The 22,320-nt window shown below is 39.7% G+C and overlaps 1 protein-coding gene across 1 annotated transcript in view; it reads right to left on the reverse strand.

Moving 5' to 3' along the window:
- The window catches only part of RFTN1 (raftlin, lipid raft linker 1), a 189,670-nt gene that overhangs the window by 92,986 nt on the left and 74,364 nt on the right, over window positions 1-22,320 (reverse strand). Inside the window, 1 exon segment of the mRNA XM_026708274.2 lies at window positions 22,122-22,305. Within this exon segment, the coding sequence (XP_026564059.2) occupies window positions 22,122-22,305 (184 nt within the window).

Below are 22,320 nucleotides of genomic sequence, written 5' to 3' on the forward strand. Positions count from 1 at the left end.
GCGTATCAGGCATTATTTCTTATCATTATTTCTTATCATCAAGCAATGGAAACACAAGGTAATGAGATTTTTTGGCTGGAAACCTTGGTGATTTTATACTTCTGAAAGAGAGTCTCTGTGTGGCATATTGAAGTAAAAACAGGTCTGTAACTTAGTCTTCCTTGTTCATGAACAAAGTTTCATATACAATTAAACGGAAAATGGGGTACTAATAATTTGATTATTCAACTATAAGACAATAATAAAATTAAGAAAATTCATAGTATGATTCAGAAATAATCAGAAGATGAAAGAAAAATGTGCCTGATGACAAAAACTAAATCATATTTTAATTTGCTTTAAAATTTATTACTGGTTATGATACTATAGTCGGAATAACTCTGAATTTGAAAGCATTATGCTTCAACTTTTATTAAGCTGCCTGTTATGAGTATCTCTGACTACATAATTAACACTGAATTATAAATAGCACCAACAATAACATTTCATTCTGTTAGAACAGTGATGGCTAACCTTTTGGGGCTCCTGTGCTGAAAAGGGGCGTTGGTACTTACCTGACACGCCCTTTCTCTGTGAGCTGTGAAGAGCATCCATTGTTTGGGATGATGCTTCTGTCTCTTGTTTGATAGGATGGGCTTTAATTGAGAGGACCCCCCTCCTCCTCCTCCACGGGACTCCTCCCTAGCATTTCCAGTTTTGGCGAAGTTGAAGTGATGAAATATTTCTTCTTCTTTACCCTGTCTAATATTTGGCCGGAATAGCATCCCACCAGATGAATAAGGGTGGGGATGGATGCTCTTCACAGCTCACAGAGAAAGGGCGTGTCAGGTAAGTACCAACGCCCCTTCACCAGATGACCTGTTCAGAGCATCCATTGTTTGGGACATACCAAAGCTTGGCGTGTCCTACGGGAGGGCTTCCGTCTGGTTCGGACTCCCCTTTTTCTTGGTCACTATGGACCCTTTGTAACACTTTCCTGTCAAAGGCAGCCTCCATAGAGGCGAAGACATCATTCTAATAGTTTCTAAATAAAAGGCGATGGTGAGGCCCATGTTGTCGCCTTGTAAATTTTCACTATTGGCGCTTGTGGCCCATGTTGTCAACATCGCAGCGCTCCAGGTCGAATGAGCAGTGATGCTCCTGCGTACAGGAAGAGATTGTGTCTCATAGGATTTGGGAATTGTGCTCTCAGCTACTTACTGGTCATTGAGGAAGGGGTCTTGCACCCAATGGTGGGTGGTTGAAAAGAAACGAAGAGAATCTTTGTTTCCTAACACACATCGTGCAGTTGAAATATATGCAGAAAGCTCACCTTACATCTAGATTGTGGCATTGTCATGCCAGATTTTATGTCAGTTTCAGACAAGTGTACAGGAATATCAGTTCCTATGGTCTGGGGAAACCCAAAATTATCTATGGGTGAAAGATGGATCTGGACTAAGGAGCACTTTGTCTGTGTGAAAAATACAGAGCTCCTGTCTAACTGACAAGGATACTAGATCCAAGATGTAACTGGCCGATGTAATGGCAACCAAGAGAACCATCTTGTACGTTAGGAATGGAGACGCATGGTCTGCATGGGCTCAAAGGGACTTTTCTTGAGTGCGGTAAGGACCTTGTTGAGGTCCTAAGTGTGATATCAATAAACTACAGGAGGCTGTAAGATTGTAGCCCTGTGCAAGAAAATGGCATATGCGTAGGTCATGAGAGATGGACTGCAAGTCTCTCCTAGTGATGACCGATGCTGAGGCCTCCCTTTGCCTGTTTATATGAACAAGATAATAATGAAATGTCATATAAATAACACTGCCGTCTAACAGGTGTTCCCCTGAAATGGACAGCCAGAGCCATCAGAACCTTCGTAAGAACCTTGGGCAGATGACAACCCAAAGGACAGTGCAATGTATTCAAAACGTTGAGTATTGTAACAAAAAATAAGAGTTTTGCTATGTGAGGATCTAATTGGAATGTGGGGATGTGCCTCTATTAAGTCAATGGAGGGTAGAAAATCGCCCCTTCTGAAACTCAGAAGTATGGAGTTCAGTATACTCATCTTAAGCCTCCTATGAACTATGGATCAATTAAGTCATTTTAAAACTAAAATTGTCCCTGCTGATCTGGTGCCACAGGTTGGATGCCTGGATCTCCAATAAATGAACAATAGCTGTCTCCATCATGCTCCCTTTAACAGGATCCCCAAAGAGAAGGCAAGTAATGCAAAGGTTCCGGGGAGAGGATGGAAATTCTATAGCCAGGCCTAATCTTCTGATACCTCTAACCCAGGAAGCAGAGGTAGAGGCATCCCATCTGTCTGTGAAAGGCTTGAGCCTTCCACCAATAGGGGCACAGTCGTGAGGCCTATGTTGTGCCTCGGAGACCTCTATTTCATGTTCCTCAAGAGATTCTTTTGCTCTGCCCTCCCCTTCAGTATCTATCTCCAGATCGGAAACTATCTGACTGTTAGTGATTCATGCGTCCAGACAGTCCCTGGAGTCTGGAGAGAAAAAGTCCCTGGTAGAGGGAATGAAGGAACCCTCCAAAAAGCTGGGAAGGACTTTTGGGGTCTATGAAAAAAAAAGGAACTTATTTTCCGCTTCTAATCTCTATCAGAGATAGGTCAGGGGCACCACCAACCAAATTATCTCCCTATATTGGGGAGGAAGCAAGCTTCCATTAGTTGTGTGATATCTGCTTGCCAATGTCTGAGCCATAGCAGTAGGCGAGGGGTAACCTGAGATGCCCTGGCTTGAGCAGATAATTTAATAGAGTTTTGCGGCATCCTTGTGTGCCCTAATATTGGAATAATCTCCCTCAGATGGCAGAACAACCTGAGAGACGATCTAGTAAAAAAAGGGGGGACGAGGCCGACTCCGCTCTTATGGCCTTCACATCAGATCGACATGCCCTACATGGGGACAACTCGACCCTGTATATTCTTTGACTTGAGAGCCTCTTCTGCTTCCATTGGAATTGCAGAGGAGGATGATAATTGCCATTATTGTTTTATCTACTATCGTGGTGGACTCCCTGCCCTCTGCATGCACCTCGCAGCACCCTGATGGCGAACTATGGCACAGGTGCCACAAATGGCATGCAGAGCCCCAGCTAAGCTTACCTGCACTGTGCATGTGTGAGCCTCCCAGCTTATTTTTGGCCCGTTTGAGGCCTTTTTCGGCCTCCTAGAGCTTGAGGGAAGCCTCTGCAGCCTTTGGAGGCCAAAAAATCCTCCAGTTTCATCACTTCTGGTATTTCCAGAAATACAGGAAGTGATGAAACGGGTCTGTTTTGGGGACTCCAAAGGCTGCAGAGGCTTCCCTTGAGCCTCTGAAGGGCTGAAAAAAGGCCTCAAACAGGCCGAAAATCAGTTGGGAGGCTCACACATGCACAATGCAGTTAAGTTTGGCTGAGGCTCTGCATGCCAGCCGTGGCACCTGTGCCATAGTTCGCCATCAGGGTGCTAGAAGAACCTTCCTAGATCTGGCCATTTTCAGGTAATGGGGAGATGCTGACTGACAGTTTTGGAAGTTAAAATACATTTATTTGGAGAATATTCCAGCTTGGAGGTAGCTAAAATAAAAAGTATGTATTCTCGCGATATGTACAACATGCCACAATTATACTGAAAACTTTTTATTTTACTATTTATTACTACAATTTATATACTGTTTGGTTTCCAAAAGCTCCAAGCAGCTTACAAATTAGTATTTTCAAACCTGGCAAATTTAAGAGATGTGGATTTTGACTCCCAGAATTATCCAGCCAGCAGGCAGTTGATGTATACACATCTTAAAAGTAGCCAAGTCTGAAAAATACTACACTAGGTGCATCCTATAAAATAAGCTTGTGTAATTCTTTGAAGTAAGCCTTTCAGAATTCATATAATCATCAGTTTCCAAAGTCAATCAAATTTGAATATTCAAATTAGTAAATTCATACAATTGTCTAAAAGGATTGTACCATGACCATCACTAGTTTCAATAAGTATTCTCCAAGATACAAACATAATACAAATAGTCCTTGACTTTTAGTGACCATTCAAAGTAACAACGGCACTTAAGAAATTGATTTATGATTGGTTTTCATGCTTACAACAATTGCATCATCCCAGGGTCATCAGATCACAATTAGGGTGCTTGGTATTTGGTGTGTATTTATGACAGTTGCATTGTTCCAGAGTCATGTGGTCACTATTTTAATAGGGGAAGTCAGACTCACTTAACAATTACCTGATTCGTAAAATGGAGAAAAACTTACTTAACATCTGTCTTGCTTAGCAACAGAAATTTTGGGCTCAGTTGTGATCTTAAATTATCTGCAGCTTTAAATGTTCATCTGTCAGATTAAAATGAAATTAGAACAAAAACTAACTAACGCCTGCACATAATCTTTCAAAAGTTACATCACATATTCCTCTGTGAAGAAAACCCAGCAAATTCCTGCTCTAATATGAAACTATTATAGATGGTGATAGATTAAAAACTAGCTATAGATACAAGAAGGGCCGTAGCAACACAGGGACACTGTTAAAAACAAATGCTTTCTCCTAAGGGAGATTCAGCTGTACTTAAAAGCAGAGCCGAAAATCTAAAGACTAGCTAGAAAGTAAGAAATCCAACCATTTCCTGCTTCCTAGCTAATCTAAATCTCCTGGCACAGCAGAACAGATGATGGTCAGAAAAAGGAAAAATAGCAATTTAGCAGGCAAGTTTACCAGGTAAGAAGTGAGTGGGCGGGGAGGGTTCCCGTGGGCCATGTGGGCGGCACAGCCTTGTGTTTAAGCCTGGATTAATTGCCTGGGGGGGTGCTCTGGGGTTGAGATTTCTCTGTGGCCTACCAATGGGCTGCGGCCTACCAGTTAGCAGCTGCTGTTTTAGAGCCTAGCAGGAAATCTTCCCTACATTTAAAGGATATAAAATTGCTGCTTAATGAATTTGCACTTACACCTGAGCCTTCAATAATCTTGGTTTTTAGTTACATCAAATGAACATATTCACTAACTATAGGCTCTTCAACAAAATGTTGGAACTAGACCTGGTTTATTATCATCTAATTTATAACTAATCTAACATTGCATACAATTTTACAGCTTCTAAAACTGTATATTGTTGGCTAAAATGCTTCCTAATCAAGCAATTTAACTGTTAGCATTCTGTTCTATATTGCAGAAAATCCTAATACAAGATACAAAATGCTTTATTTCAACAGATAACAATAAAAATGGCCGATAAAATGAGGGCCACAGAATGGACTTTGTAGTACCAATATGGGCTTTGAAATATTATTGTACTTGCTAACTAATATTGTTGTTTTGTTTTAATTCAAATTTAATTTAATTTAAATTATTTTAATATAGTTGTTTTAATTCAACTTATTCTTTTTAAATAATGTTAATAATTTGATCAATAACTTCTTTTAAATTAATAAATTTATTAAATTAAATTAAAGTTTAAAAAACTGTCTTTGTTCCACAGGTCAGGGTAGGATATCCAGAGTTTATCTTCTGATAAGCGAAAGATTGTTAGCGCTAATTGATATTTGGTTTGTCTCTCCATGAACTCCAAATAACCTTATGACTTTTTTCCTCATTAACATCCTAAATTTTATGCCTTGCTTCCAGTTGCTTTTCCATTGTGGTCGGAGCAGAATCTGCAATCATGCGCAGTTTCGCTCTGACCTCACTTGTTGGAGGGTCCCAATTGGGATCGGAACCACCCTGAAGGGGTGGTAAAGAAAGGGGGAATTGCTTGGAGGGTCGAGGGGAGCTGCATCTCCCCTCCCTGACAAGGCAAACCCCCTCCGAAGACAAGTTGCAGCGGTGATCAAAAATGGCCACCACGAAAACAGGAAGCAGTCCAGGAAACTAAGACTGTGCTGGAGTGATACCCCAGAATTAAGAAAAAAAGAACTATTTTGGATGAAAGTGTGTAGAAGCAGTGTTTAGAAAGAGGGGGAATGAAATTGAAACTTATAAAACTGGCTTTGAATATTGAAACAAACTAATTTGGAGGTGAAAATTCAGAGGAAAATATTTGAGCACAAAAGGCTTGGAAATTAAATTGGATAACTATTGGACGTTTGGCACTAAATAGGTAAAGTAAATGTTGGAATTGAATGTGTTGAAAAGAAATAATAGCTAATAATTGAAATTAGTGAAATTAATAAGAGTTTTATAACTTAAAAAAAGGGAAAAAGGGAAAGAAAGGGTGGAACGTGGAAATAGTGTTGGAAGTGCCACAGGAAAAATTTCAGTGACTCTTTGAAAAGTGTTTGGTCTTTTTAAAATTGGAACTTGGAACTTAAAAAGAAAATAAGAGGAACTCCATCATAATAAAATAAAAACCCTGAAAGGTGAAATACCAGAATATTGCACAGGGAAAGATATTTGAAAAAATTGCTTTGGAACCACCCAGTGACTTTGGGAAAAAGTTGGAAAAGAACCTGGAAACAAGGACTTATGGATATTGATTGTTGAAATTAAATATAAAAGACGCTGGTTGAAACAACCTACTAGACATTTGAACTGGATATAATTATTAAGGAAAAGGAATAAAAGGAGCAGCATACACAGTGGGGGAATTATTTGCGGAAATGATACTGGATCTACAAGGTATGAAAGAAATGATGAAAGTAAGCTTGGAAATGTGCAGTAATATATTACAAAAAACTAGAAATGGTGATTCAGATCAAAGAAGAACAAAGAGAACCAGAGGGGGAAGAGGAAACCAGTCTTGAAGATCAAGTGGAGCAACAATCCTTTAAGCAGGAGGAAAAAAGATTTAAAATTAAAAATCTGTGGTTTGATGAGATAATGAAAGGGGGAAAGGTTCAGAAAACTAAAAAAAGCAAAGGGAAAAAGCAGAAGAGGGAACCCTAGAAAAAAGATTAAGAGAGGGAGGGGGATAAAATAAATAATTGGAATGAAAAATGGAGGAAAATAATAATGGGAAAATGGGGAACTAAGAGAAAGGACCAGAAAATAAAGGAAGGCAAACAGGGATGAAAAGAAATTACATAGTTAGGAGGATGAGAGACAATGGGTAAAAAAGGATACGGAAGGTGATTCTGCAAGGTAATGTGTTGTGATATATAAGTATTTGAAAATAGGTAAGATTGGAACTGATTTTTTTCTTTCTTTCTAGAGATTATCGTTATATTAGATATGGAATTTAATGAAATAGATATGGAAATGGGAATTTATTATAAGAATATTAATTGATAATTAGTGGTGTAAAATTGAAAAACATAATGAAAAGATTAATATTAGTTTCTGATGTAAAATATATGTATATCTGATATTTAGTATATAGGAAAATATTGTTATTAATGTAAAATGAAGGTGGTAAACTCAAATTGACAACTAAAGGGGACAATTTCTAGAATAGGACTGATAAATTTGCAAATGTGACAGATAAAAGTAATATGTGTAATGAATATAGAAATAAGAATCTTAGATAATATTGTAAAGTAAGATATAAGAATATTCCAAGAAAATGAAATAAAAATTGAAATTGGATAAAATAAGTTTAATGAATTTAATATTAATAAGTAATAATATGATATGAAACTGAATAAGAAAGATGAATATGTAACTATGGTCATGTTTGTATTGAAATGTAAAAACCTGGAACAACAATGCTTGCCAAAAGAGAGGGTTTTTTAAAATTAAAAATAAAAGGAATTGAATAATGAAATTATTATGTATACTTAAATAATATGGTGATTGGCATTAAAAGAATGCCAATGTATTGGAATATTAAATAATTAAAATGAAAGATTATAATCTAGAAATATGTGTATTAACATTAGAGATATGATTAATGTTATTTTTGTTTGCACCAAAATGTATCATGCTTAGGTGCTACACTGTTTATGTATTGATGTGTATAAGTAGAATAAAATAAAAAACTTGACAAAAAATTTGACACCCCTGCTTTTGTCAAAATTTATTTAAATGAGCAGGTGTAATGTTATGGCCTGAAAATATGTCACATGTTTGACTCCATTTAATTGATTTTCTATGATAAGGAGGGGTTACTTTTATCCTATCCAATCAACTTTTCTCTTTTATTTTCTTTGATGCGTTAACTAAGAGGGACTGAAAGCTAAGAATCAGGGTTCCGTCTTTGAATGAGGAATCCTTTTTAATTAGAATGTTCTGAATAAATAAATAATAATAAAATAATCTTCCTGTCTTGGTCATTGTTTCATTATAAAATATGTATGCTAAAGCCACAAGCCTGGGAAGCCATATTTGTAACCCACAGCCATAGATGTAACTGCTATCAACCACAGGTTTTCCTGTAAAAACACATCTCAAGTGAAAACCACTTTTCTATTTTATTTGTTAGAGGTTTTTTTTTAATTAGAAAATCGTCCGTCCAAACCTCCTTTCTGTATTCTGTTATTACTGCAGATGTTACCTTGTGTGGTGGTTCTATTTTGGTAATATATAATCTAAAAATTTATAATTACATAGGCTGTGTAATTTAATAAGAATCTGAATGCTCCAGTCTTGGTAGCCAAGTTGTCAGATCAATATATGAAAGCTAGTCAATGTGGAGTTTTAATGTGGAGATTAATAAAAACTCATCTTTATTCACAAAGTGCATGTTATTGAGAACAAATATGTCTAAATACAGTATTTTTTTAGTTTTGGTAAAGGACTATTAATCATGAGTCACAAAAGAATACCTTATGTGCTAATCAGCTGTTTGGTGGCTAACAGTAGTAAGACAATAGTAAGATCAGGAGATGCTGGAAGAATTTTTTGATGTCCTCAGTGCAATAGTAAATTTAGTGATTTTTAAAAAATGGCAAGCAGCACAAAGCACTTTAGCGAGCCATATATACTGCTCAAAAAAAATAAAGGGGACACAAAAATAAGACATCCTAGATCTGAATGAATGAAATATTCTTATTAAATACTTTGTTCATTACATAGTTGAATGTGCTGACAACAAAATCACACAAAAATTATCAATGGAAATCAAATTTAGCAATCCATGGAGGTCTGGATTTGGAGTTACACTCAAAATTAAAGTGGAAAAAAAACACTACAGACTGGTCCAACTTTGATGCAATGTCGTTAAAACAAGTCAAAATGAGGCTCAGTAGCATGTGTGGCCTCCACGTGCTTGTATGACCTGCCTCGGCATGCTCCTGATGAGGTGGCGGATGGTCTCCTGAGGGATCTCCTCCCACATCTGGATTAAAGCATCCCCAACTCCTGGGTAGTCTGTGGTGCAAGATGGTATCGGTGGATGGAGCGAGACATGATGTCCCAGATGTGCTCAATTGGATTCAGGTCTGGGGAACGGACGAGCCAGTCCACAGCATCAATACCTTCATCTTGCAGGAACTGCTGACACACTCCAGCCACATGAGGTCTAGCACTGTCTTGCATTAGGAGGAACCCAGGGCCAACCGCACCAGCATATGGTTTTACAAGGGGTTTGAGGATCTCATCTTGGTAACTAATGGCAGTCAAGCTACCTCTGACGAGTACATGGAGGGCTGTGCGGCCCCCTAAAGAAATGCCATCCCACACCATTACTGACCCACTGCCAAACCGGTCATGCTGGAGGATGTTGCAGGCAGCAGAACGTTCACCACGGCATCTCCAGACCCTGTCACATCTGCCACATGTGCTCAGTGTGAACCTGCTTTCATCTGTGAAGAGCACAGGGAGCCTGTGGTGAATTTGCCAATCTTGGTATTCTCTGGCAAATGCCAAACGTCCTGCACAGTGTTGAGCTGTAAGCACAACCCTTACCTGTGGACGTCGGGCCCTCATACCAACCTCATGGAGTCTGTTTTTGATCGTTTGAGCAGCCACATGCACATTTATGGCCCGCTGAAGGTCATTTTGCAGGGCTCTGGCAGTGCTCCTCCTGTCCCTCCTTGCACAAAGGCGGAGGTAGCGGTCTTGATGCTGGGTTGTTGCCTTCCTATGACCTCCTCCACATCTCCTGATGTACTGACCTGTCTCCTGGTAGCGTCTCCATGCTCTGGACACTACGCTGACAGACACAGCAAACCTTCTTGCCACAGCTCGCATTGATGTACCATCCTGGATGAGCTGCACTACCTGAGCCACTTGTGTGGGTTGTAGACTCCGTCTCATGCTACCACTAGAGTGAAAGCACTGCCAGCATTCAAAAGTAACCAAACCATCAGCCAGAAAGCATAGGAACTGAGAAGTGGTCTGTGGTCACCATCTGCAGAACCACTTCTTTATTGGGGATGTCTTGCTAACTGCCTATGCTTTCCACCTGTTGTCTATTCCATTTGTACAACAGCATGTGAAATTGATTGTCAATCAGTGTTGCTACCTAAGTGGACAGTTTGATTTCACAGAAGTGTGATTGACTTGGAGTTACATTGTGTTGTTAAGTGTTCCCTTTATTTTTTTATATAGTGGGCCATATATAGAGCATGATGTTGTGGCCTGGTGGTGAAGATGCTTGCTTCCCATTTGGAAGGTTGTGTAGCTAGTGGCAGATAGTACTCTCTCAAAAGGCAAAGAGAAAATATCAGGCACAGCCATTGAGAATGCCTATCTCCAAGATCCCAAAAGATACAATTTGCCAATAGGACCCGGCATGAACCAACCCTGTCTTAACTGATCACACATGCAGAAACTATCAGAGTATATTTCTCAATTTTTCCATTAAAATATTTCTAATACCAAATGTCTAACGTTGGCATGCAATTCTTCTTCAATTTGTGGACTACAAATATTCTTGCTGCTAACATCATAAATACGAGTATGTTTTATTTTTTATATTTTCCTTCAGCACAGGTGATATACAAATTGTTTTTTTCACCCTAAAAACTAATTCTTGACATTGCCAAAATGTGCATCTTTTATCCAAAAAACTTATGAGGAAGATTTCCTTGGTCATTGGTATAAAAAATATGGTTTATCAAATTCTCAGGTTTCACTGAATTTTTCCTAACTTTAATTTTCCAAATTTCTCATGATCTCTGAACATTGCAAAAATCAACATTCAGTGTTCTTATAGAAATCAAAGGCAATCAATTTCCCTATTTAAAATATAGATATATGCTGATACAGAATTGAAAACTGTTGATTGAAAGATGGTCTTATTGACATGGACTATGGGACATTTTCATTTTTGTTTTAATAGTATTGCATACTAATAAAAATACAATGAAAATATTCAAGAGAAAAATACTTTTTCAAGCTGTACTTAACTGAACAACACTGTCACAATAAGAAACAAAAATATATAAGGCGGAAGAGGCAGAGCCACATCGCTGCGATACAGCTGCAATCTCGGGGCTCTGAGATTGCAGCTGATATCTTCGCCCCTGGTCGGTCCTAATGGACCTAAACCGTCCCGTAGAGACGGTGATAGTAAGGGGCGCGTTCTGCTGATCCCAGGGACATCACAAAGTCCCTGGCTGATCCAGAGAAGCCCTTTTACCATCGGCGGAGAGGCAGCCTTTAAGCTGCTGAAGCTGTGACAGCTCCGGAAGGAAGAGACAGAAAGAGAAAGTGCATCGGCTGGTGAGAATTTTTTTTTCTCGGGGACTTAAGGACACTCTAAAATGAGAAGAATCCTGTAAGACTTTGGACAAAAACTGATCAAACTGATTTAGCGGCGATTTCTTAAAGAGAATGTCAAATTGAGGCTTGGCTTTTTACTTTTACTTTTGCTTTCATTGAACTTCCATTGTGATCTAGTAACTGTAACTAGACTGGTTTTTCCTTTTATATTCACCTAATTTTTCTTTCTTTTCCCCCCCTCTTGACTGTTAATAGTTTTTCTTAGAACAGAGGCTCCCTTTAGTAATTTTTTTTTCTTAAATACATATATATACATGTATATTGCCCTTTTTTTATTAGGCTTTTTTGGGAAAGAAGGGGGAGTGGATTAAAGAAACTTTGTAACACTGCCAACTAGAGGCTTGAAGATACTTTATTGGAAGTTGAAAGGGCTGTGAAGGAATCCTTTCTCAAGGTCACTGGAACTTGATTAGATAGAGGAAGAACACTGGAGAATGTTTTAACAGGTGTTCTTTGGAACTTCTATTATTAATTGAGTACTTGAAGTTTGGCTTTGGAATTTGTGGAGAAGCCATAATAAGAGCCTTGGATAACTAAATAAGATGCAGTGTGCTTTCTTTTTTACCTTCTTTTAGCTGTTTCATCCCTCCTCTTCAATCCCACAGTATTTTGTAATATTTGTATATCTATTTTCTTTTTCTTTTGTTTGACTTTATTTTTAATTTTTAAATTTACTTTTCTTTTTAAAGGGAAAGCCTCAGAATAGTTTTCCTTTTTCTTTTTGCTTATTGGGATTTTTGCCTTTTCTATTTTCTATTTTCATTTCTTATTTATTTTTATGGTTATTTTTTATTTTTTGAGACCTTATAATTGGATTAAGGTGTGAAGAACCTGAAGAATTCTTTCTTTTTCCTCTTCTTTTTTTATCATTGCTTTTTAATATTATTGGGTCTTACTCTCTTTTTCTTTTTTACTATTCTTAATTTTTATTTTTGAATCATAATTGACTATTACACAATAGGATTAAGGTTTAGAAGAACCTGAAGAATCTCCTCCTTTTTCTTTTTAATCTTCTTTTTCTCCTTCTCTTTTTAATCCTGGATTCTTTATTTTTTACTGGTTTTTTTCTTTAATGTTTTTCTTCTTCCCAATTGGATTATAATTGGCTACCCTATTAATTGGATTAAAGGAGCTTAAAGATCCTGAGTTATTCAAATGAGTAAGAAAACTTTACCTTCTGGCAGTTCAACTTCTGCTCCTGCTTCTCCATCAACTGGAGGACGACTATCAATAATGGCAAAGCAAGATAAAGTACAAATGGATCTAGCGACGATTATACAAGGAATACAAGAACTCAAAACGAGTATTGACCAAAGAACAGAGAGTATTGAACAAAGAATTGCAAAGACTGATGAAAAAATTGAAAATTTTCAACAAATGATGGCGAAACAGGAGGAGAGACTCCAAAAAATCGAGGAGAAAGACAAACAAAGAGATGAGACAATTGGACATATTATTAGCAAATTAACAACGGTGCAACAAGATATAACTGGGATGTTGAAGTGGGAGATGGATAGGTCAGAATTCTATCTCAGATTTCAAAATATAGAGGAAGAAAAAGGACAAGATTTGGCGGCTGTAATGATAGAAATTCTGGCTGGAGCTTTGGAGATAACAGAGGAAAAGATGATGGATGGAGTAGATGAGATATATCGTGTTTTCACAAGATATGCGATGAGAAATAAGCTACCAAGGGAGATCCATGTCAGATTTACTAAAAAGACTATTAAAACACAAATATTACAAGTCACAAGAGATAAGGGGTTGAAATATAAAGGTAAAGAGATTATGGTTTTAAAACAAGTGCCCAGAAGAGTGAGAGAGATGAGAAGAGAATATCGATTTTTGACCAAAAAATTATTGGAAAAAGACGTGAATTATAGATGGTTGATCCCAGAAGGATTAATGTTTATATGGCAAGAACAGAGACACAGAATCGACTCAGTTGGGAAAGCAGAAATATTCTACAATGAATTTTTTGGAAGCCTATAAAAATGTTCATGCAGTAAAAGGGCATTGGTACTTACCTGATACACCTGTTCTCTGTGAGCTGTGAAGAGCATCCAGTGATGGGGAGGTGCTTCGGTCCCTTCTAGGGAGGCTGGGCTTAAACTTGAGGACACTCCTCCTCCTCCATGAGACTCCTCCTTAGCGTCCCCAGTTTTGCGAAGCTGAGGTATTGATACCCTATATGCTTAAGCCTATGTAATAACCTTGGCCGGAACAGATCCCCTACCAGACGGAATAAAGCAGGGCTGGATGTTTCTTCACAGCTCACAGAGAACGGGCGATCAGGTAAGTACCAACGCCCTTTCTCCCATGAGCTGTTCAGAGCATCCAGTGATGGGACATACCAAACTTGGCACTGTCCTAAGGGAGGAACTCCGTCTGGGTTGCAGACCTAACTATCTCTGAAATAACTTGCTGCAAAACTTGCCTACCAAATAAAGCCTCAGCAGAAGCAAATACGTCAATTTTATAATTTCTAATAAATGGAGATGGAGAAGCCCAGGTTGCAGCTCAGCAAATCTCCTGTATTGTAGTATGGGTCGCCCATGCTGCTGTGGTGGCTGCCCTCCTGGTGGAGTGAGTGGTAATGCCTTGGGGCACTGGAATCAAGAGAGAGCCATACGATGGTGGCCCTTAGCCATCTACCTATAGTAGAGGGTGAAACCTTTCACCCCAGAGTGTTAGGCTGAAAAGACACAAAGAGGGCTTCTGTCTTTCTGGAGGGCGCCGTGCACTCTTATGTAGATGAGTAAGGCCCTTCTTACATCCAAGCGGTGCCATTGATGTTCGAGCCTGTGTGATGGACGTGAGCAAAAAATTGGGAGCACCAGCTCTTGAGCTCTATGGAATGACGAATTAACTTTTGGAATGAAGGAAGGATCTGGTCTGAGAACCGCTCTATCCGAATGGAAAAAGCAGACATCTTTGCGTACCGATAATGCAGCTAGTTCGGACAGATGTAATTGCTATCAGGAAAACTACTTTGTAGAAATTGAAGTATGGTGGTCCTTAGTGGCTCGAAAGGACCTGTAATAAGGGCCAATAGTACCTTATTTAAGTCCTAAGTTGGATATTGGTGCACTACGGGTGTGTGTGTGTCAAGTTCTTGGCACTGTGCAGAAAACTGCGAATGTGAGGGTGATGAGATATGGAGGTAAGATCATCCCAAGATACGACCAAAACCAGGGCCGACATCTGTCTCTGCAGAGTATTGGTTGATAACCCTTTGTTTAGACCCTCCTGTAAAAATTCTAATAACTGCGCTGCTGATGGGGAAGTGGGGTCTATCTGAACCCTCTGACACCAACGGCAGAAGCTAGACCAGGTGGCCTCATAGATTCGGTTCGTCGAAGGACGTCGAGCTGATTGAATAGTGTGAATAACTTGAGTAGAAAGGTGTTCATCTCTCAGACATCGCTGTTCAACTTCCATACAGCTAAGTTTAGCCATTGGGGTTCCAGGTGTAGCACTGGGCCTTGAGACAACGATATGACCGATGATGGGATCCTCCACTGTGGTACTGTTGAGAGGTCCTTCAGGTCCATGAACCATGCTCGCCTTGGCCAATAAAGAGCCACTAATAGCAGGTCTGCTTTTTCTTCCAGCAATTTCTGAATCAATTTGGGGATCACGGGGAGGGGAGGAAAGGCGTATAGCAGTCCGGTGGGCCAGTGACATCTGAGGGTGTTCACGGGGAGGGGAGGAAAGGCGTATAGCAGTCCGGTGGGCCAGTGACATTTGAGGGTGTTCACGTCCTCTGCTCCCTGCGATGGGTAACAAGAAATGAATCAGGGTGGGACTTCCGCTTGCCAGCCTCGATGACCGCAGGGATTTGCGTTCCTTCGCGATCCCTGCTGTGCTCGCTGTCTTAGTGCCTCCGATCCAGATGGATTTGGAGGATAAGGCTGCCTTGTAGGGACAGCCGAAGATAGGGAAATTCTGGGAAGGGGTTTTTGGGGGTGTCGCAGACCCCCCCCACCCAGTTTAAACTTCCTTTTCTCAAGACGACGCTGCGACGGTCTTATGGCCGCCATGAAGAGGCTGGCACCCGGGAAAAGATTGCGCAGGAGGGGTGCTGAAGAAAGAAAAAACAGAGAAAGCTTTTGGCTGAACCGGGACAATAATTAACATCTGAATACCCTGGAACTTTGGCTTTTCAAGTGATACATTGTTTCCCAAAGGATCGTTAAGCTGCGGTGGAAGAGTTAAGGGAAAATTTTTTTTTTTCTCTCCTCACTTTCCTTCCCACGGAGGCAGCAGATGGAAATCCAAAACACCCGTATTGGCAATAGAAGGTATTAACTTTTAAAATTGAAGCCAAGGGGAAATTATATATTATATTTTCATCTTGATACTTTAAAACTCAAATCTTTTTGCTTTAAGGGGGAAGGAAGAGAGGCAAATGATTTATACTAATGTTTGTTGAAGGAGACTGCTTGGAGTTTTATAGGATTAGAGACTAAACTGTAATAAAACTTCCAAAAAATGTCTTGGAATTATGTAATTGAATTCTCCCCCAGGAAGAGCAAATGACTTTGGGACTTTAACTATTTTTTGAAAGATTAAGAAAATATTTGGACTGCTTAAAAAAGAAAAATAAATAAATCCTTTTCTGTTCACAATGGTGTCTTTTGAAGAATTGAAAATGCAGTTTGAAAAACTGAAGCAAGAGGAAGATGGCTCTTTTGGATCTATTTTTGGCTTCTTAGAAATGGCGATTTTTGTTTACCAGGAAATGCAACAAGAAAGAGGCTGGGACGATGAAGAAGAAGCCATCTTTAATGGACATATGATTTTAAAAAAGGGTAAAAAGGAGAAGAAAATCAAGAATTTAAGCTCTAAAAAAACAATTAAGAAAGGGAAAAGAAAGGTGGAAAATCGATATAATGATAGAAAGCAATGGAAAAGAGGAATACAATTGAGAGGGGAGTTTAAAAAGTGCGAGATTGAGAGGGGGGTGGTAAAAAGGCTAGATTTGACAAGAAAGGAAGGGACAAAGCGAAGGGAAGTTATAAAGGTTCTAAACAAGATGTTGTTTGTTTTGTTTATAAGCAACTTTTTTTCAGAGACAAAGGGTAAAATAAAATTTTAATAGAGATTCTGCAAAGGTACACAAGACTGCATTTTATATTTGTATTTGAAATATGTGTCAATAAAATATTGTAGGGACTGTGTAATCGATGTGTATAATTAATTTGTTAGGGAATATTATTTTTAATATTTATAAGAATACTATGTTTGTTTGTTTTTATTTTAAAATGTCATTTAGAATGTACTAAGCAGAATCAGAATAGAAATAACGTTTAATTTTAAGTGTTGAATTTGGGGGAAAATAGAAAGGTGTCATACTTCAACCAGTCATTACAGGAAAAAGTTTGTGTTTAAGAGAAAGACAAATGGAGGATTGAAAAAGAACAGACAAAAATACATGTGAAATGATTTAAAATGAGATTAAATAAATAAAATAGAATTAAGAGAGTGAAAAGAGGGAGAAGATATTTGTTAAATGTAGAATTTTAAATAAGATATGAAATAGTATATAAGTTGAGCATGAATTTAATTTTAAGTCTGTACCAAAAGTTACAACCCGGGTTAGTCGCTTTCTAAAAAGAAGTTTTATACTCTTTTATGTTATATGTCTTGTCAGTTTATGGATAAGAACATACTAAATAGTAACAATATGAAATATAGTAAGATGAAATATATGAATGAATAAAACTGAATAGAAATAAAGGAAGGAAAAGTAAGAAGGTGGAATACAGTAATAAGATATGAAGTTGAATATATAAGATGCTTATTAAGTTATGTGTGGAAATGTGATAATTTAGAATTATATTGTACTTAAATGAGATGTCGTAAGTAGTTCTTGGAAAAGATGTTCTATGTTCTTATGTCTTATGTTTTTATGTCTTTGTTTGTTTGTTTGCTTGTTAAAAAACCAATAAAATTGTTTTCAAAAAAAAAAAAAATGAATCAGGGAAGCTGTGCACTGAGTGGGGAGGCAAACAGGTCGACTACCAGTTGGCCCAAACTCCAAGTAGCCTCCAGAAAGATCTTGGGGTCCAGACACCACTCTGATTGGTCTAATGTGGCTCTGCTGAGCCAATCCACTTGTACATTCGCTACTCCAGATATGTGCTCTGCCTTTAGAGAGAGAAGATGGATTTCGGCCCACAGGAATAGTCTTTCTGCTTCCCTCATTAGTAGAATGGAATGAGTGCCCCTTGTTTGTTGATATGGGCCTTTGTAGTTATGTTGTCTGTTAAGAAGAGCACATGTTTGCAATGGAGATGTAGGAGGAATTGTCGGAATGCCATGTACACCACTCTCAGATCTAGCCAGTTGATATTGTGTGCCTTCGCTGCATCCGTCCAAAGGCCTCGCGCTGTATGTGATTGGAAGTGGGAGCCCCCATCCCACTAGACTGGCATCTGTTTTAACAATCAACCTGTGTGGATCCTTGAAAGGGCATCCCTTGTTGATTTCAGGTTGTGTCCACCATCATAGAGACCTGAGAACGGATGATGAAACTTTAACGCAAATCCCGGCAACATCTCTCCCAGTGCATTGGTGTGGTAACTGGAACCATTGCAGGGTTCTTGTATGGAACTTGGCCCAAGGGATAATAGAAATACAAGAAATCATTTTTCTGAGCAATTTAGAAAGGAGACATAGTTGTACTTTCCTAAGAGTTCTGATCTATTGAGCCAAATTTCTAATGCTTTCTTGTCTGTCAGGGGAGAGGAAAACTTTGCCTTCCAGGGTGTCAATGATGGCGCCAAGGTGAATGAGTCTAGTAGAGGGTGTTAAATGACTTTTCGACCAATTGATTGAGAACCCATGTTATTGTAGGGTTACAAGTGTAGTTTGAGTGTTCAAATTTGCTTGATTGATGGAAGATGCCAGAATAAGAATGTCATCCAAGTAGCATTGAAGTCGGATGGACCTATCTCTGAGTGATGCTGCCAAGGCAGCCAAGACCTTTGTAAAGGTTCTGGGAGCTGAAGCTAGGTCAAATGGGACAGCAATATATTTGTAACGGACATTGTTGAATTTGAAATGTGAGGGCCTAATTGGGATATGTAAGTAAGCTTCCGTGAGGTCTATAGAGGTAAGGACATCATTTTTTTCTGATGCTGAGTAAGATGGATTGGAGAGTGGTCATTTTAAATTTTCAGTAAACTAAATATTGGTTTAGATATTTTAAGTCCAGGATTGCCCTCCACCACCCCCCGAACTTTTAGGGACCACGAAGAGGTGCGAATAAAAACCAAGACCTTTTTGATTAGAAGGGACAGGTTGTATGGCCCGGATCTCTAGTAGATGTGCTATGGCTGTGTTCATGAGAAACCTTTTTTCTGTGTCCCTGGAAATTGGGGACTTCATAAAAAAATCCAGGGGGGGTGGAGCTGAACTCTAGTGCCAGACCAAATTGTACTTTGTTCCGGACCCATGCGTCAGTGGTAGAGGAGTCCCATTGGTTGGCAAACATTTTTAGGCGACCACCAATGGGAATCTCGTTGCGGTCATTACTTGGATCTGCGGAAGGGCCTAGATCCTGTTCCTTGAAATTGTCTCCTAGGATGGAGTCCCCTTCTATATCTGTCCCCAGGTTCAATTCTATCTGTCTGTTGTCTGAATCCAGGCTGTCTTTGATAGTAGGGTTGGTAGAAGGGGCGAAAGGAACCCCTACGAAAAGGCTGTGGTGATCTGGACTCTGATCGATGAAAAAGAAAGAGAAGAATTTTCTTCTTGGTTCTGGTTTCAATTAGGAGGGGTTCAAGCGCACTGCCAAATAGTTTGTTCTCTGAGATGGGAGCTGAGGCAAGCCGCCACTTGTGCTTGACGTCTGCCTGCCAATGCCTGAGCCAAAGTAACCTTCTAGACACAATTTGGGAAGCAATGGCCCTAGAGAAAAATTTAACTACATTGAAGGTAGCGTCTGCTGAAAACTCTGCAGCAGCGATTAATTTAGCCACATCTTGATGTGCCCTAATATTTAATTAAATTAATTTCATGTCCTGTGGTTTTAAGGTGCTGGAAAAGGGAGGAAGTATTTTCTTTTCTGACTGCGTTCTTATGTTCTGTGATGAGTGCATTTCTTCTCCTCTTTGTTTGTCCAATGTATGTGGCTGGGCAATTGTTGCATGGTATTTCATAAACTCCTTGGTTTTCTAGCTGGATCTTGTCTTTGGGGTTTCTTAGGATGTTGGCTATTTTTTGGTCAGTGCCAAAGGCTGTCCTGATATTGTGCCTGTGGAGAATTTTGCTGATTTTATCTGTGGTGCCTCTAATTAAAGCCACAGGACATGAAATTAATTTTGAGGGGTCCAAATTAATCTCCAATACTGAACACTTCAACAAGAGAATAATCAGGGAAGCCATTGAAATAGAGAAACACCCCCATAACATGAATAAATGGGGTGATACCTCCCGCCTACTAGACATCTGGAAACTAGTCCTTATCAATAAACGAGTCCCAGCCACAAAAACCAACACAAGACCCATAACAACACATGATGCCACCACCAATCTCCCTCACCAGACTCAAACCCAGACTCACACCATAGATGAAAGGCAACCACCGTATCCAGAAACCAGACCACGGCTGCATCACCAGCTGCCACACACTCTGACCCCCAAACCAAGCAAATTGACACATGCCATGAACACATAGCCAGGCCTCAAACTCGGAGCCAAACCCAAACCCAGAATATCACATCATAGCCACCTGCTCAGGTATCACATCACGTAACTCAGGAGGTTACACCACAAAACCTCAGGATGTCATAACACAGCCAATGACCCAGGAGATTACAGCACAAGACCCAGGATGTCACAACAACAGAACTCAGAAGGTCATCGTCCAGGTCATTACAACCCAGGAGATTACAGCACAAGACCCAGGGTGTCAAAACAATAGAACTCAGAAGGTCATCACACAGCCCATTACCCAGGTCGTTACAACACAGGAGGCGGATAGACACACAGCCAATACCTCAGCCATACATGTTCTTACAAGAAAGCCAGCCAATCTGCAAACATCAACTCCATCAACCAATCAAGAACTGACAACACAGCCAACCTCCTCACCAGTATATATAGGGAGACGGCAGCTCCGATCACACTTTGCTCGCACAAGCAGGAAGCCGAAAGCACCAGCCTGAAGATGGTGATTGGGACCTCGTCGAAAAGTTGCCAAGATACTCTCAATCTTACACAGCAAAAGACCCGAACACACCAAGACCTGCATACACACACACATACATCTTTTAATAACTTAAAAGATTTGTAGAATTTAAGTCATTCAAGTCCATTTTTGAATAAAGTACTTGTAATATCAAATATGGAGACCAGAACACCCCCTCCAGATCCGGCACCTATATGAGGGCACAGAAGTCTGTAACTGATAATTAGATCAGTTTAGCTGCACTTATTGCCTGTCGAATCCAGCAGTTCAAGTCCTCTTTTATCCAGTGGACTGGTGATAGGCACACACCCCTCCCAGGTCCCCATGAAAGGAAACCTTGTTGGGTAATTTGCCTCACAGACAGTAACAATTACTCAGCAATTTTAACCACGCGGCCTTTAAAATGGCGGCCGCCTCGTGGCAGAATGAAAACAAAAGCAGCTATCACTGCCCGGCCTGCTGAAAGCAAAACCGCTCAGCGGGAAGGCGCAGGGGCTAATTCCCTGCCCTGAGGTGTTCCGCGGGGAAAGCCTTGTAATAAAAGGCAAAAAAGTTGTACTGTTTGAATTGGGGCTTTGAGCCTCGATAAAAAGAAAAAAGGCTGCACTTTTAAATTGAAGCTTCAAACCTCGAAGGGACAGAGCGTTTACTCAGCCGGCTGGGAGATCAGAGAGGTAAGCCTCCTTGTTTAGAAGTTTAAGGCAGCATCTCTGAAACGAGAGGCTTTTAGCCTCAGGGCAGCTTGGAAAGATAAGCCTCCGCGTTTTTGAGGCTTTAGCCTCAGGAGGCTGGAACGTAAAAAAAAAAAAACAAGCAAAATGACTTTTGGAGGTTCCCAGGGGTGGTGGGGGTAGGTGACAGAAACTATGGTTTTACCTGACCTGAGAAATAAATCAGCTATATCAGTTAAATCGCCAGTGTTCTGTTCTGACCAGGAAAACAATAACACAACCTATCTGAAGAAAGCAAAATGACTTTTGGAGGTTCCCAGGGGTGGTGGGGGTAGGTGACAGAAACTATGGTTTTACCTGACCTGAGAAATAAATCAGCTATATCAGTTAAATCGCCAGTGTTCTGTTCTGACCAGGAAAACAATAACACAACCTATCTGAAGAAAGGGACGCTAAGGAGGAGTCTCGTAGAGGAGGAGGAGTGTCCTCAAGTTTAAGCCCAGGTTCCTAGAAGGGACTGAAGCACCTCCCCATCACTGGATACTCTGAATAGCTCATAGCAGAATAATAATGTGACACTGCTATAATTTCTGACCTGGAACAAAGCTCAGCAAAAAATCTGTCAATTTTTATTCCCCCTTCCTCAAAACATATTTACCTTTCCATTTTCTTGATCAGTACAGCCCTGAAGATTTGCTCCTGAATTGTCTTCTCATTCTTATTAGATTGCAGAAAGGGATAGATGGTAGCCAAACAGAAGCCTTGATAGTAGAAATCTTGCAGTTGAAGTGGAAGATCACGTAAGGAAGACAGCTTGGTTATTGCTGATCTTGGTAACTCCACTGGAACAAAAAGGT

Source organism: Pseudonaja textilis, chromosome Z, assembly GCF_049901715.1.
Source record: "Pseudonaja textilis isolate UNSWEBS1 chromosome Z, rPseTex1.2, whole genome shotgun sequence".
Classification (NCBI taxonomy): Eukaryota; Metazoa; Chordata; class Lepidosauria; order Squamata; family Elapidae; genus Pseudonaja; species Pseudonaja textilis.